Raw genomic sequence first — 16,424 nt, 5'->3', positions numbered from 1 at the left:
TTGCACTTGGATATAGACAGTGGTGTTTTAATGTTGTTCAATTTGGAATAGTAATTAAATTCCTGATCTCGAGAAATTATTAATGCCATTTTGTTTTAGACATTCCATTTAATATTGTAGAGAATTAACAAAACTAAAAACAAATATAAAAATATGTAATTAATCCCTTATTTCATAAAGATACTTAAAATTTTTATTTATTTATTTTTTTCTCCTTCCCATCCCCAAAGATACTTTTTGGAAGGCCCAATGTGCCATTGTTTTTCTTCCTGGGAGCCACGGTTCTAAAATGGTTTTTGTTCCGACCCCCACGACCCCTTCATTTGAATGTGCTTCATTCTAAACCCTCTGAAGAGTTTAATGTGCATATCCTCAAGCATCTAATATATTGTATATTAGACATGTTATTTTGTGAGCTTTATAGAATTCCAGTTTATGTGCAGTGTATTCTTGAGCTGTTTTACATATTTTGTTAATTTAGTCGGTCTGTCTCTCCCTTTAATGAGATTCAGAGGGAGAAAACTACCTTTATACATGTAAGTAAGTCTGTGGTTGCTGGATTCATGGGACTACAGGAATTTGAGAAGTACCTCATCTTAGTCCACTGCTCACCTCCGAGGTTGGTTTATATCTAAAAAATTTGCAAGATGATTGTTAATTTAAAATTTTTTTTCAGCCAGAAATTTCTTTATAAAATCCTCTCTTGCATGATCTATATTGTCTTCTCCTGGACATAACTGCTTTTAGTCCCATCCAGATGCCATCTCTAGAAATTCACTTGAAGTCTATTCTCCCCTTTGTCTTCCCCCCACCTCATTTATTCTTAGCTATTAACAATAGTTACTGTCCTCCAGATTTTCCTTTTATTTTTTTCTTCTATTAAATGTCTGACATTATTATAAAGAGATTATTAGTCTCCATTCTAATAGTGCTTGCCTTGTACAGAAGCCTTTTTGCTGCACTTGTCTTTACTGCTTTGTTTGCATGGTGAAATTTCACCTTCCTCAAGGAATTACTGTGCACATGACTTGCCCAAATATTATCCTCTGTATCCCATTCTTTAGCTTAACAAAATCAGCTAAGGCTTCAGTTGCCTTGCAGCCAAATTTGATAAATTTACTACTTTCACTTTGCAAATTGCAAAAGGTACGAGCCTGAAATGGAAGTTTGTGGACTTCCATTTGATGCAATAATCTGACCCTAAGAACTAGTTCCTTGAATGTAGGTAATAGTATGTAGCCTGTCATGATAATAATTATTCAAACTGCCTTTCATGATAAAAATTCTGAAGAAATTTGAAGTCCTGCCCAATAAAATTAAGTGACTGCACTGTGCTAACACACACACACACACACACACACACACACACACCAATCAAAACCAGAAAGCATTTTTATGGCAAACACCATCATTCTTCAAAAAATAAAGTTAAGAGACAGACACCTTACTATGTCTATGAAAATCTGTACACTTCACAACAGGCCAAGAAAAGCCATGCAAAAGGGTTAACTGGTGAAAGCCAGATATCCTCCCCCCATCTTAAAGTAATGGAATTTAGTCTTTGGGGTTTTCTACTTCCACGTTAGAGTACTATAAAGTATACCTGAGAGGAGTTTGAGAATAGGAATTTTAAAACTGCTATTAAAATTCACTCCTTATTTATCGCTTTGTATATTAAAAGAACAATCAAGCTTTGTATCTAAAGAACTATCATTGTGTTTGAGGCAGGACTATAAAGCAGTTAAGACTGATTGACAAGCCATGAAGGAAAATTGGTTTCATTATTTTATAGATACACACAAAGTAAGATGCTGGAGTTCATATTGGATACAAGCAGTGGACATTGTTTTCCTTCTGATACTCCATTTATCTGATGATTCACCCTTTACAAAGTAGCACCTTTCTTCACTCACACCTCTTACAAACTTGACGGAAGCATTAGAAGGTAATCTGGATGTCAGTATATATCTGTCAAGAAATTCCTCAGACAAATGTGTTGCAGTCATTACTCCTCTATACTGAGGATTTTCCTAGCTCAAATTTTCAAATTCTGGAACTTCTTTAAAATGCAAATTTCCTTCTAGCTTATCACTAGCTAAGTGTTACAAAAGTTTGAATGAAATAATAACTTAAACCCTAATCTTCTAAAAAGGCATGCCACTTATTTTAGGTCCCTAAATTTCAGAGGATTCAGCGGGCAATGTGAATAAAGATATTTTCTTGGTTTCCTGACTCTTGGTAAAGCAAGAAATTGCAGTTGTTATTTGTGCCATCCATGTTTTCTGTTGAAAAAAGAAAAAAAATACATAAATAGAGATTAGAACGTTAAGCTGACAATTTCTCACATATTTGGGCTTTTTCTGCTATATTTATTGACCAGCTCTGTAAAACTGAAGACTAATGAAACATTTGCATATTTTCTTTCTTACATCTAATATAAATACTTCTCATCATGCAGGAAAATGCAGATGGGCTAAATGAGTATGGTATGCACGTTGGATAACAGTTATGAGTAATCAAACAATAGTCAATGATAACTCATTAGAAAAATGAGTACTGAGAATATACGTAGTTTGAACGTGGCATTGCTGGAATATTCATTCTCTGTGGAAACAAGTTCTCAACCTGTAGTATAATTTAAAAGAGACTGAGGGCAGTGACCCAGGAAATTGAGTATTGCATTTATTGTCTGGCCACATTGTGGCTATGATGAAAGCCTACCAGGGGAAATTCAAAAATAGAAACTTCTAAGATAGAGAAACCAGAGTCAGGCAACTGCTCTTTCAACTCCATAGCTGTAAAAACAATGGCAGTTTTTCAAAGGTTGACAAGCTGACTTGACACAGATCGTTATTGCACCAGGCCCTCCTTAAGCTAATATCCTATTATATGCACTTAGGAAATTGATTGGAGCGTCTTAAAAGTTCATCATGCAATCCAAATCAATTCTTCCCCCATTTCCTACAGAAACCGCAGAACTCAGGCAGCTCTTGAGCTTCTCCAGGAGGAGAACTCTGCAAGCGTGAGGAAATTGTTCCTCAACCCTGCAAGTGTGAGGAAATTGTAAATACTGAGGCTTTTAAGCATCATATGGACTAGATGTATCCCTCCCGTCCTCCCAAATCTGCCCTTCCCAAGAGGGTGAGAGAAATACACAAAACTTTTCATTCACTGTTACTTAAGAGGCTGGGGGTGAGCTTATGTAAACTCTGAAGAATCAAAGACCCACAACATTAAAATACATACTTTGATGTTTTCCGTTTGGGCTTGTAATAAGAATGCTGCTATACACTGTCGATATCTGTTTTCGTGTTGTATAAGAAAAGCATTTCTCAGCCCAAAGACTAGAAAAAGATATTACAAAGACAAAAAGCCAAATCATTTCATATGAAATCCAAACAATTTCTTAGTACAAGAACCTAGGGTTTGTTTTCTATTTGGCTTGTTTTTGTTTTAATGAGGGTGGGAGGTTTATGTAGGTTATAAATTTTTTAAAATTTTGTTTCAATGCCAAGACCCCACTACTATGTCCAAATAAAACCCACTCTACTATAAAAACCCTTTCTTCTTTAGCTCATGACTTCTGATACTTGATGAAATGCAACTATGGCTTAAGTAATGGGAAATGGGCCCCTCCTCATAGAACAAGCTAAGCATGTGAGGTAGATTTTTGTGTGTGTGAAAATATAAATAAAAATATACAAAACAATATAATATTTTCTTTTTTCTTCCTCACCACTCCCTCCTCTAAAAAATTTTATTTTTGTGTTTAAAGGGAAGTCACATCCAACCAAGGTTTATAAACAAATTAAGACGTGGCAAAAATACAAAACCACCTGAATACTTCAGGCCAAGAAAAGTCAAAAACCACTCAAATAAAATCCAGCATCCACCAAACTGGGTGAAATGTAAAACAAAACAAAAAGAGATGTTGGCATGGTTTCTGTGTTTGCAAAAGAGAGCCTGTTCTGTCATTTTCTAGCTGGTCTCAAAAGATAGGAGATAGTGGGAGAGCACATTTCTTTTTTTAATATAGCAGGAGCTCTTTTAAAATGTAAGTCTCTTCTTTGAATTATTAATACAACACAGTTCTGAAGCTTATACATTCTTTTTTTCTTTTCTTTTTTTCTTGAGACGAAGTCTTGCACTGTCGCCCGGGCTGGAGTGCACTGGCGGGATCTCGGCTCACTGCAACCTCCACCTCCCAGGTTCACGCGGGTTCTCCTGCCTCAGCCTCCTGAGTAGCTGGGATTACAGGTGCCCGCCACCATGCCTGGCTAATTTTTTATGTTTTTAATAGAGACGGGGTTTCACTATGTTGGACAGGCTGGTCTCAAACTCCTAACCTCGTGAACTGCCCACCTTGTCCCAAAGTGCTGGGATTACAGGCATGAGCCACTGGCGCCCGACCCTGTACATTCTTTCTATAGTCAGTGTTTAGAAACAAACAAACAAACAAAAACAGGCCAGGGCTGTCTCCTGCCCATATCAAGTACTTCAGAGAAGAGAAAAAGTGAGCAAGTGACATATTCTTGCTGATCATTAAGCTGATGCTTGTCTGCTGTCACTATTTGTATTTGTTGGAGTTAGTTTAACTCAGGCTTATCTGAGAAGGGTTGGGCTTCTTTCAGAATCCAGTGAATAAGATACTTATTTTCTTTATTTCTTTCTTTTTCTTTTTTCTTTTTTTTTTTTTTTTTTTTTGAGATAGAGTCTTGTTCTGTCACCCAGGCTGGAGTGCAGTGGTGCGATCTCAGCTCACTGCAAGCTCTGCCTCCCGGGTTCAAGAAATTCTCCTGCCTCAGCCTCCAAGTAGCTGGGATTACAGGCACCCACCACCATGCCCAGCTAATTTTGTGTAGTTTTAGCAGAGACGAGACGGGGTTTCACTATGTTGGACAGGTTGGTCTCGAACTCCTGACCTCAGGTGATTCACCCACCTTGGCCTCCCAAAGTGCTGGGATTACAGGTGTGAGCCACCACACCTGGTCAATACTTATTTTCTTGACTGCAAGAACTACCCCAGTATCACAGATTATACTCATAACAATCTAAACATCCTAATTCCTAAATTCTACTACAACAAATAAAGTCTGTTAAGGAGAGGCCATAAAATTCTGTCCAGCTTCTCTTCAGTGAGAGGACTTAAACCTATTAAAATGACTTTCTGGGGAAAAAAAAAAGCTGGCTGTGTTTGTTTTACTCTATAATTCTTTGCCTTATAAATTCCCTGTAGCAAGTGAGGCTTTAAAGACCAGGTTGTTATTCTTGGCTGTTTCTGGAATTCATTTTCCTCAAAAACTGTAACTGTACTTCTAAGTTATTCCAGGCATCCTTGCTCCATTTGGTTTGTAGTATGGGTACAAGGGACTTTATAAATAAAAGGACCTGCTAAGCTAGGCCTGTAAAATACAATTCGGAGAGAGTATCATATATTGGCAGGAATAGCTCTTTTTTCACTGACATTCTAATACAATAATTGACACCATTTTAAAAGCATTTTCTATGTACTGGGCACCATACTATGTTTTTTCTCTACATAGAAACCCTATGAGATAGGTCAGCTAATTCCTAATTGTAAATAGGAAACAAATTAATTTTTCCAAGGTCACAGAGCTTATAAATGATATAGCCAGGATTTGGAATTAGGTCTTTCACTCCAGAGCTCAATCTCTCTCTTGTCCTCATTTACTTTTTCCTACTCTATAGCTACTCTGCCTCATGTACTGTATCTAATTAGTCAAGTTAATAGGCCCGAGGAATGAGAAAAATATTTTTAAAAGGAACAAGAGATGGTAATTAAAATCAGAAAATAAAACGGTGGAAGCATAGTTGTTTTTGTTTTTGCTTTTTGAGACAGAGTCTCACTCCATCACCCAGGCTAGAGTGCAGTCGTGTGACCTTGGCTCACCAACCTCTGCCTTCTGGGTTTAAGTGATTCTCGTGCCTTTGTCTCCCAAGTAGCTGGAATTACAGGTGTGTGCCACCATGCCTGGCTAACTTTTTTGGATTTTTTCACCATGTTGGCCAGGCTGGTCTTAAACTCCTGACCTCAAGTGATCAGCCTGCCTCGGCCTACCGAAGTACTGGGATTACAGGCATGAGCCACTGCGCCTGTTCCCAGAAGCATAATGTTTTTAAAAAGATTTTTTAATTAAAAAAAAAAAAAAGAGAGGAGAAAAAACATGCATCTTTCAAGATAATCCAGTGATGTCAGATTTCCTATAAAATTCAAGTCTTAAAGTTGGCAGGTTGTGACTACACTGAACCCTCAGCTGAGCTGCTTCCTCTTCCTCATGGGTGTTCTGGCACCTTCCTTTACTCAAGTCTATGTGTCAGGCCACAATCTCTAACTATAAATATAGCCAATCTATAGTAATCTATAACTATAGCCACTGTAGTAGAATAAATTCCTAGCACAGGATGCCCTCTACTATGATATTTTTCCCCATGAAAAAGTAAACTAAACAAATTACAGAACAGAAGTGATTTCCAGCTGCCACATACTGAAGTTTTATTTTATCTACATTCCTCTGCCATCCCTTGGGCAGTTAAGAGGCTCACACTGAAAGCACACTCGCCAAGCAAAGGTTTTGCAACCAAGACACAAAAGCAAACCTTTTGTGGCTTGCTCCTGAACCACTGTCTGGCTTGGCAGATTTTGGCCTACATAGACTTTGGTCCCAGTGAAGTCAAATACAAGAGGCTTTAAGGTCTGCCCTGTTACCTTTCATCAGATCTTACTGAAAATAGAAAGAATGGATACAGGAGGCAGAATCTATCTTTCTGGATACAGGCTTCCCTTCTGCTCTTGGAGAGAGAGGTTATATTAATTCATGGGTTAATATATGTAAGGCATCAAAATTTTTACAATTTATTCATTTTTATTTTTAGAGACAGAGTCTCACTCTGTCACCCAGGCTGGAGTGCAGTAGCAATCATAGCTCACTGCAACCTTGAACTCCTGAGCTCAAGCCATCCTCCAGCCTTAGCCTCCTGAGTAGCTGGGAATACAAGTGTGTGCTGCTGTATTTCACTATTTTTTTTTTTTTTTTTTTTTTTTTTTTGAGATGGAGTTTCGCTCTCATTGCCTAGGCTGAAGTGCAATGGCTCGATCTTGGCTCACCACAACCTCTGCCTCCTGGGTTTAAGTGATTCTCTTGCCTCAGCCTCCCAAGTAGCTGGGATCACAGGTGTACGCTACCACACCCGGCTAATTTTGTACTTTTAGTAGACATGTGGTTTCTCCATGTTGGTCAGGCTGGTCTCAAATGCCCGACCTCAGGTGATCTGCACAATTTGGCCTCCCAAGGTGCTGGGATTACAGGCGTGAGCCACCATACCCAGCCTATTTTTTCTTTTTTTAATAAGAGACTGGGTCTCACTATGTTGCCCATCCTGGCCTCAAGCAATCCTACTGTCTTGGCCTCCCAAAGTACTGGGATTATAGATATGAGCCACTGCACCCGGCTGGCATTTAAATATATAACTTAGCTATGTAGCATAACTATGTAAGTATTTGCTACTGTTGTTTGTGTATTCATTCATTCACTCTTTAAGGTTTCTCTATTATGTATGAGTCAGTCCTATGCTCATCACTGAAGCTCTGGGCTTGGCTGCTGGAGTGGGAATTGAGGGGGATGGTGAGCGCTTTCTCTTTTCCAGCCCCTCCCATGGGGACAGGAAGTCAGTCCCCACCTGCCTGGCCTCAGCTGGTCTAGGAGCCTCTAGCCAAGGCAGAGTGGTGTCTGCTTCCTCCTGAACACTGCCACCCACTCAAGCCCTGAGTAGACTGAAATGTCCTTGAGCAACTCAGAGTCCCAGGGCTTTTCTGACAGAGGATTTAGTGATCTTTCATTATTCTAAGAGCTCCCCAAGGCCAACGCCTGTTCCTTATTCATCTTTGTATCTGCAGGGCCTGCTGAGTTCTTGGCTCTCAGGAGATACTCAAGAAATACTTGAATAAAAGATTAAAAATGATATATATTTCTGATGCATGTGTCATGTAGATACATGCATATGTATATGTGTGTGTATATATATGAATATATATATCTGGCATAATTATTTTAATAGAGTGTAATAAAATATCTTACTCTTGCATATCTGGTCATGGTTTCTCAGTGTTTTAATAATAGCAATAGTATTGATGATACTGTAATAACAATATTAGTAGCAACTATCATTTATTGAATGCATCACATTTGCTATTTAATTTTCATAAAAACTCACTGAAATAGATATTATTATCCCTATTTTGCCAAGGCTTAGAAAACTGAAGTGCCTTGTCTAAGGTCATACAACTAGCAAGTAACAGAGCTATCACTCAAGCACTGAACACCATAACTAATTCATAGAGTGAAAGATATATAGACACATAGGAACACAGTCTTGTTTTTATGAAGACTTAAATTGGATTTATGTCCTGCTACCAAGAAAGGCCAACATAAAACTCTGTGATGGCAAACAGATGAGCTGAATAATGAAAACAGACACATACCTGACACATGGAGTGCTTCAATACTTTTGACTACCAACCTATCTAGTGGAATAGGCTGATCGAGTACTGTACATGAACCACCCTCTTTTATTACTGCTTGCAACTCAGGAGTAAGAGAAGGACACATTAAACCAGGGTCTGAGCCTCCAAGTTTCTGAAATTAACAAGAAAAATAATGTAATAAACAGGAAATAAATATTGGCACAGTTATCTAAAGTGCATCTGTAAGCAAATAGATTCTGAGAAACAATTGCCTAAAATCTATTATTGCCTAAAGTTTTACTCCTCTTTCTGGATCTTGAAAAGCATCTCCCCAAAGCATAGTGATTTATACCAAAGTGTTCATTTTATTATTATTATTATTAAAAATTTTTTTTCTTGAGACAGGGTCTCACTCTGTCACCCAGGCTGGAGCACAGTGGTGTGATCTCAGCTCACTGCACTCTCAACCTCCTACATTCAAGTGATCCTCCCATCTCAGCCTCTCAAGTAGCTGGGACTATAGGCATACACCACCATGCATGCCCTGCTAATTTTGTTTTTCATTTTTTTGTAGAGATGGGATCTCACTATGTTGCCCAGGCTAGTCTTGAATCCCTGGGCTGAAGTGATCCTCCCATCTCAGCCTCCTAAAGTGCTGGGATTACAGGAGTGAGCCACCATGTCCAGCAGCAAAGTGTTTCTGATCTCCAAGTTTCATTATCTGAATAAATAATGGTTGATATCCATAACTGGGAAACATTTAAATCGCCCTCACCTCAATGGTAAGTTCTTCATTCCTAGTATCTTAATCTCTCTATAGTATTGAGTTAGATGAATGAGAAAGGGGGCCTCACTTCAGCCAACTGTATGCCTGGGATCTAATACTGAATTCTAAATAGATTCCATGCTCTAGAATTTATAAATAATTGAAATTACTTTGAGCACATAAGATGATGATATTTTTTCAAAAGGGGGTAAAAATTAAAAATTGTGACCTGCATGGTATAAATTGTACATAAAATAGCAAAGAGGCATGTAAACTGATACCATTTCTTACTTTAGGAATCAACTTGTGATGCACAAAACCAGAATATCAGTTTATTACATGTCCGACATGGGCTGCCATTAATTCATATACTCTGATTTGACCATTAATTGACATGAAGGTCAGCTATGCAAGCATCGAGGTTTTTTGAAGGGGGTAGAGATTTTTCAGAACTTGGCTTGTTCAGACACGCTAGTCTGAGTAACTTATAATGGGAAGTCATACAAATTCCAAAACTGTGACTCTTAATATTCTTGTACACCCATTCCCTCCCCAACCACCAATTAGCTATTCATAGATTGATTAATGGGTATCATTTTATTGCTTAAAGATTTAGCTCAACTAACCAACATGCCATGTAGAAGCTTAGTTTATTAACAGATATGAGATAGCTAGTCTCATGATCTTATCTATGCAAGGCTAGTCACTTGGTAAAGAAATGAATAGAATAAAGCAACATTAGATATCTCTGACTGTTGAAGACACTGCATTTCTCTTCCCACGTCTGCGAGCGGATGTCTGGGAGCCTTAGAGAAACTTCCCTATCTGATACCACTGAAACACACCATTCAGGAAACAGATTGTGAAATAGTAAATTAGAAAGCCTTTTGGGGACCAGCAACAGATCAGTGGCTTAATGGGTAGTAAAAGTAACACCACCAATAATAGTAACAAATAATACTTATGTAATGTGAAAAAAATCCCTATTCCCTATAGAGATTTTGCAGCTCTAGCTCTTAGTTGACTCATTTTGTCTGTGATGCCAGTTGCATACATGTTTGGTTTCTACACTTTTTATATAGGTAGACATTGAGAGATCAGGGCTCCCTCTCATCTCCACCCCCAAATCATTATTTCTCAGAAATAATGTGAGCTTTCAAATCAGAATGAGTGTTGAATACCACCTCGACACAAGATAGTAGATAGTTCAGAGGGATCCTACTCTAGCTGTTTTTGTTGTGGTGGCCAATTCAGTAAAGGAACGGGCCAAAATGGACAAAGATGTTTTGAGTTCCTTTGCTTAGGCAGGTCAGGCAAAGTCCTGTGGCTTCTGGGACTTAGCTTGCAAGTATATAGATTCAGTTGTTCTAAAAATGTATTCCTCTTTTGACATCCTTGAGAAATGCAACTCGCATTTTTTTGTTTTATTTATTTATTTATTTATTTAATACAGAGCTTTATGACTAAAAATGTCAATATTTTATAGTGCCTTCATTTTTTTAGAGGAAAAGATTCAGCCTGATGTAAAAGAATATTTTATATTTTTACCACAATTTATTTAGAAATATTTCTAAACTCATTTAGCAAACTTGTTTAGAAACGTATTTTGAAATAGCAGCATTTTACCTTTTTGTTGCGCTTAGTTTTCGTAACTAAGAGGAAATCATTGAAGAGAAACAGATAAACATCTAGGAATCTGGTGCTTTCTGAGGAAAAAAAGAGAAGCTGAAATGGGGACTTGAAACTGTTAAGTAGAAGAGTTTTCCTTCCTTCCTTCCTTCCTTCCTTCCTTCCTTCCTTCCTTCCTTCCTTCCTTCCTTCCTTCCTTCCCTTCCTTCCTTCTTCTCTCTCTCTTTCCTTCTTTCTTTTTCTCTTTTTTATAGTGAATTCTTTAGAAAACAAAACCAGGTGGCTATTACAGCACCCCAGGGCCTCCAATCATGTAGGTCACAAAGCTGCCCGCCTCAATGTTGAATTGCTTTATTTATTCCTAAAGCAGAGACTTGATGAGAGGCCAAGCTTCTAACATTAAAGACATCGAATTTATGATGTGTCTCATTTGAATCTAAAATAACTCAGATGATATTTGTAGTGGCTTCAACTAAGCCGAGAGTAAATCCATCAACTGATTGAACTTGCAGCATTTTTGCCCCTTGATTCCTCTGGGTGGTTATTGGCAAAGGCACACATAACCAGAGAAAAAGCGTTTTCTCACTGCTATGAACTATGCTATTGTGTCCCTCAAATTTCATATGTTGAAGCCCTAAACCCCTAGTGTGGCTGCATTTGGAGTAAGAAAGTATTTAGGGTAAAATGAGTTAATAAAGCTAGATCACTGGTCCAGTAGAATTAATGTTCTGTTGAGACACCAGATACCCCCCTGTCCCCCACCCCTCATCTTGAAGAGAGTGCTCATCAGGAGCTGAATTTGCCATCACTTTGACCTGGGACTTTTCAGTCTCCAGACTGTAAGAGATAAATTTCTGCTGTTTAAGCCAGCCTGTCTGTGATATTTTGTTATGGCAGCCTAGGTTGACAGTCATTAAAACTACTTATTTCTCAAGTTTTAGAATGTGTCTATAAATGTTTAGATATTCTCCATGTGTTTCATATTTACAAAGTTTTCTGATATTAGCTTTAATAGTTACTTAAGGCAAATAGCTTTTCTTTAGTTTTCCCTAAGAAGGGAATAGTAGTAGAAGAGAAATCAAATATTAGAATAAGGCATCTCCTTCCTTATTTTACTCTATCCCTTAGAAATTAGAAAAAAGGGTTAAATTTAAGTGATTTCAGAGGAAAAGATTTTTAGAGGGGGTTGTGACAAGTGCTTAGAGTAATCATAGGAAAACCCAGTAATTTTTTCAGCTTATTCTATTTATATTATACATATTGTTCTAGAAGTTCTTTCTTATATGTTTTTACCCCTGGAAGATTTAAAGCAGTCGATACAACATTTAGGATTCATTTCTATCCCCTCTTATTCTGAGTTTAGAGAAAATATTTTTTATATATTTGCACAGGGGAGAAATCAGTTATTTTATTCAAATTAAATAGTCCTTGAATAGTTTTTAAAAAATCTTATCAGAAACTTAATTTTTCATGAATTAGGTTGTGGCAAAGACTGCTGGATGTCCCTTGAAAACCATTCTCCCCTTCTCTTGTAGCAATGGAATTCCCAACTTTTAGTGAGTACCCATCCACAGAGAATAGAGAGTACATTTTCTTGCTGCCGAGTATGACCAAGGAGCTAAATTCTGACCAATGGAATGTGAGCCAAAGTATGCAACTTCTGAGTCATATTAGTGAAGGGCAGGGCCAAGCTCTCTTGTGCCTGTCTCTCCTTCTCATTGGGTAGAAAGCAAACATATTGGTGAGTCATCTTGGGCCACACAGAAGAAGGCAGTACCCTAGATTTGGCTACAAGACAGCAGAAATCTGGATTCCTAATGACTTTATGGAGTGGAGTTGTCATATAGGTTGAGACTTAACAAGAGAGAAATAAGCTATCTTTTTTTAACCTGTCTGTCTCCAGTCACTGAATCTGTATGTCAACTGATATACAGGGCTAGAAATGGTACAACACTAGACCTGTGAACAGCCAGCTCAGCCTGCCATAGCAAAATACCACAGACAGGGTGGCTTAAGCAATAGGAATTTATTTCTCACAGTTCTGGAGCCTGGGAAGTAGGTCAAGGTGCTGGTCGATTCGGTTCCTGATAAGGCCTCTATTTTTGACTTGCAAATAGCCACCTTCTGGATGTGTACTTACATGGCAAACAGAGAGAGTGACTCTCTGATGTCTGCTCTGATTAGGATACTAATCCTATCAGATCAAGGCTCCAGCCCGAGTCCCTCATTTTACCTGCATTTCTTCCTTACTCCAAGTACAGTCACACTGGACGTTAGGGCTTCAACATGTGATTTGTGGAGGAATACAATTCAGTCCACAGCAACTTTCAAACCTGTAAAATGTGCTATTACCATCCTCTGCTACTCATGTACATGTCAGCTTAATGATCATTGTCCAAATGAAATCGTTTTGTTTTCTCTTTCTAATTTCAACTATTTTATTTTGACAAACAGGCAGGGAGCACACCTTCTATGTGCTCCAGATGTTATTCTAGATAATGTTCCATACATTATTCTAGAAAGTGATCATTATTTTAGCTACCATTTATTGAGGCCCTAGTTTTCCACCAAGCAATTTATGAAACAAATTATGAAAATGTGTACCTTCTGGGAATGAGAAAGTATACTTATTTGGTTATAAGAGCACAGTTTTTAAGGTTGGAAGAAATTCGGAAACACTGTATGTGTTAGGTATCATCACGTCATTTTCATCCTCATTGTCATCATCATTATCAGCAGCAGCAATAACATTTATAAAAGAGAATAAGAGCATTTAAATTTTCCCAAAGTCTACAATTGGTACTAGATCCCCTGACTTTTGGTTCAATACTTTTTTCATTTAAAATGATGTCCTGTTTCTTCACTTGATCTTAGCCAAAAGACCAAGAAGTGAAACGTCCTGTTTCTTCTAACACTATCACCCTGCCCCATCAAATCTCCATGCTCATCTCTGAGTCCAGTCTCATGACTTTGCACTTGACTTGATACCATGTAGACTACATCATATGGAGTCTCCATCTCTGATGGAATTTGACTAACACAGTTCATGCCATTAAACAAGTGCCTGGTGTTAGTGACATTACGTAGTTCATCTCCATGCTACCACATTTGACTGTACAGGAAGCATTTTCTGGAAAAGTTGAGTCTGCTTGTAAAGAGCCTTTCTTAGGTGAGCTTCCAATCCACACAACTATGACAGTCACTTTGAACCCATGCGATGCATGAATTCACATCTGACATAGCCTTTCACCCACCAGGAGCTGCTCCTCCAGCTTCCATGTGGGTTCTTATTATGCCCAAACCTGAACCCTAAAATTGACTCCCTGACCGCACTCCCTCTACCACCCACGGCATTATCAACAAAACTTTCAGATACATAGATTAGAACAGTTTTTTATACTCATTTCCTCTTCATCCACTTTATCGATCATAAAGTCCTCCTGGTTTTGCCTTTGCAATATCTCCCGTATCCTTTTCTATCATGCCCATTTCTAATGTTTTAGGAGAAGCTGGTGCATCTCACAGTATTGGGAGGTAGGGAGGAAGAGGGAAGGCGTGAACCAAAGTCTCACATAATTTCAGGTGGGGCTAGTTTTGGAGGTAAAGATACATGCTGGAACACAGATTATGTTTTGCTTTATTACTTTGATTTGTTCTTGTCATAAAATATAATTACTTTGAAGTTGTAAATAACATTAAAGAAAAGTTAAAATTGTTATCTTTTCAAATGAAAGTGGGGGGTGGGTGAACAACAGGTTAAAAATGGTAGAGCAACAGACAGGCCCCAGAGTCTTCTCACCTCGTACTGTTCACCATTGAACTTCCGGTTTCACCACTGATCTCTCTGCTTTGGTCTCCTCTATGCCATTTTGAAGATTGCTTATTAACAATGCTTTCTTCAACACCCTTTTAACCTATCACTTCCCTGTCTGAGAGCTCAATGACTTTTGGTTGCCTATAGTTTCCTGGCTGGGTCCTTCTGTTTGGTTTCCAAGGCAGTTGCTCTAATTCTGGAAGCCAGCTAGACCAACGCAGCCTGGCTCCAGCTGGTACTCTGTCATTTATCCACCAGGTGAACCTGGGCATGATACAGAACCTCCCTGAACCCCAAATCTCTCACCTATAACAAGGGATTAAAAGCAACTTCTCTATTTAACTTACTGGAAAGAGACAATGTATGAAAAGGCCCTTGTATATAAAACACTGGACATGTCTATCTTCCTTATTTAACAGCTACCAGGGGGGTTTTATGTCCTAACCTGACATCCAGACTACCTCTAAAATAGAGCAGAGTTTCAATATACACGTATTAAGGGATTATTTCCCAGCCCCTCCCCACCAGATATCACATCACCACTGTTAGGCAACCTCCCATCCCACAGGACTTCACACTCAGTAGGTGCCTGGTCAAGATTTTGTGCAGAAATGAATAAATAAATGATTCTAAATCTTATTTCAGCCAGGCAGACTTTCTGGTCATCATGATATTTATTGAGCGTGAACTTTGTGTCAATCATTCTTTTGAGTGCTTATACATCTGTTGGTTCATTTAATCCTCACAATAAAGAAAGGTAAACTGAAGCACAGGAGATCACTGTAAATGGCCCAAGGTTGTACAGGCAGAAAAGGCTGAGCAGGGAGTGAGCCAGGCAGTCAGCCCCAGGGACTTGGCTTCCTATGTACTCTGCTAGAAACTAAGCTTCTGCAGGGGCTTCTGCCTCCGAGACTTCTCTGGCTCTGCTCTTTATCTGAATGACCTCCCTCCTGTCCTTCCACTGACCTCATCCTTCCTGCCCTTCCAAGCCCACCTCCAGTCCCATGGACTGCACGAAGCCGCTCCAGGGCACTCCAGCCTTAAGGACTCTCTTCTTTTCTGAACTAATCCTGCAGGTCTGGTAATAAGGCAGAGCTTCCCAACTAGAGGGAAAGAATTATACAGAATGAGTTTTTATATCTTCCAGTGGCACCTACCTAGCACAACTTGTACTATATTATAGATTCTCCATAAACATTTGAGAGCTTGATTGTCTGGCTCATTGGAGGAGTACAACAGTTGTGATGATAACAGCTGCCATTGACTGAGAGTTTACTAGATTCCAGACCATGAGCTAAGTTGTTCTTGTATGTTGTTTTAACAATCCTATGGAATAGTTACAGTTATCCCATTGCAGAGAGAAAACAGAGGGCACCTAGCTAGTTGTGTTGCAAAGTCTTCATTCAAGCCTGAGTCTGTATGGCTCCATAGGGTACTCTCTGATTCACACCCTCCATCACCTGGAACATAGACAAACACAATTCCTCCTGCTCTTCAATTGCTGGCAGTCAAACAAGATACAAGGCGGCACAGATGTTGGGTTTTTAAGGAGGCAGTTATTTACCTGCAAGAGTTAATTTTCCTTCATAGAGAAGGTGTCTGTTGGTTGGTGACAAGATGTTTTCTGCCGTGTGTTCTTTAAAAATGTGTTTCAAACACTTGTAAAACAAGGGAGAAAATAAAAGAGATGTTGTTAGTGATCGGAAGAGAACATATTTAAAAAACTGGGGCAA

The 16,424-nt window shown here is 38.7% G+C and overlaps 1 protein-coding gene across 1 annotated transcript in view; it reads right to left on the bottom strand.

Annotated features, from left to right (window-relative positions):
• Window positions 1-265: 265 nt before the first annotated feature.
• The window catches only part of PLEKHG7 (pleckstrin homology and RhoGEF domain containing G7), a 43,406-nt gene continuing 27,247 nt past the window's right edge, over window positions 266-16,424 (bottom strand). The window contains exons 10-14 of the mRNA XM_023224088.1: window positions 16,256-16,349; window positions 10,875-10,954; window positions 8,501-8,654; window positions 3,247-3,344; window positions 266-2,282 (exon numbers count right to left, since the gene is read on the bottom strand). Coding sequence (XP_023079856.1) covers window positions 2,175-2,282; window positions 3,247-3,344; window positions 8,501-8,654; window positions 10,875-10,954; window positions 16,256-16,349 — 534 coding nt within the window. The 3' untranslated portion in view covers window positions 266-2,174. The remainder of the gene's footprint in view (window positions 2,283-3,246; window positions 3,345-8,500; window positions 8,655-10,874; window positions 10,955-16,255; window positions 16,350-16,424) is intronic.

The sequence above is a fragment of the Piliocolobus tephrosceles genome, chromosome 10 (genome assembly GCF_002776525.5).
Source record: "Piliocolobus tephrosceles isolate RC106 chromosome 10, ASM277652v3, whole genome shotgun sequence".
Taxonomy (NCBI): domain Eukaryota; kingdom Metazoa; phylum Chordata; class Mammalia; order Primates; family Cercopithecidae; genus Piliocolobus; species Piliocolobus tephrosceles.
This window is presented reverse-complemented; position numbering and strand designations above follow the sequence as displayed.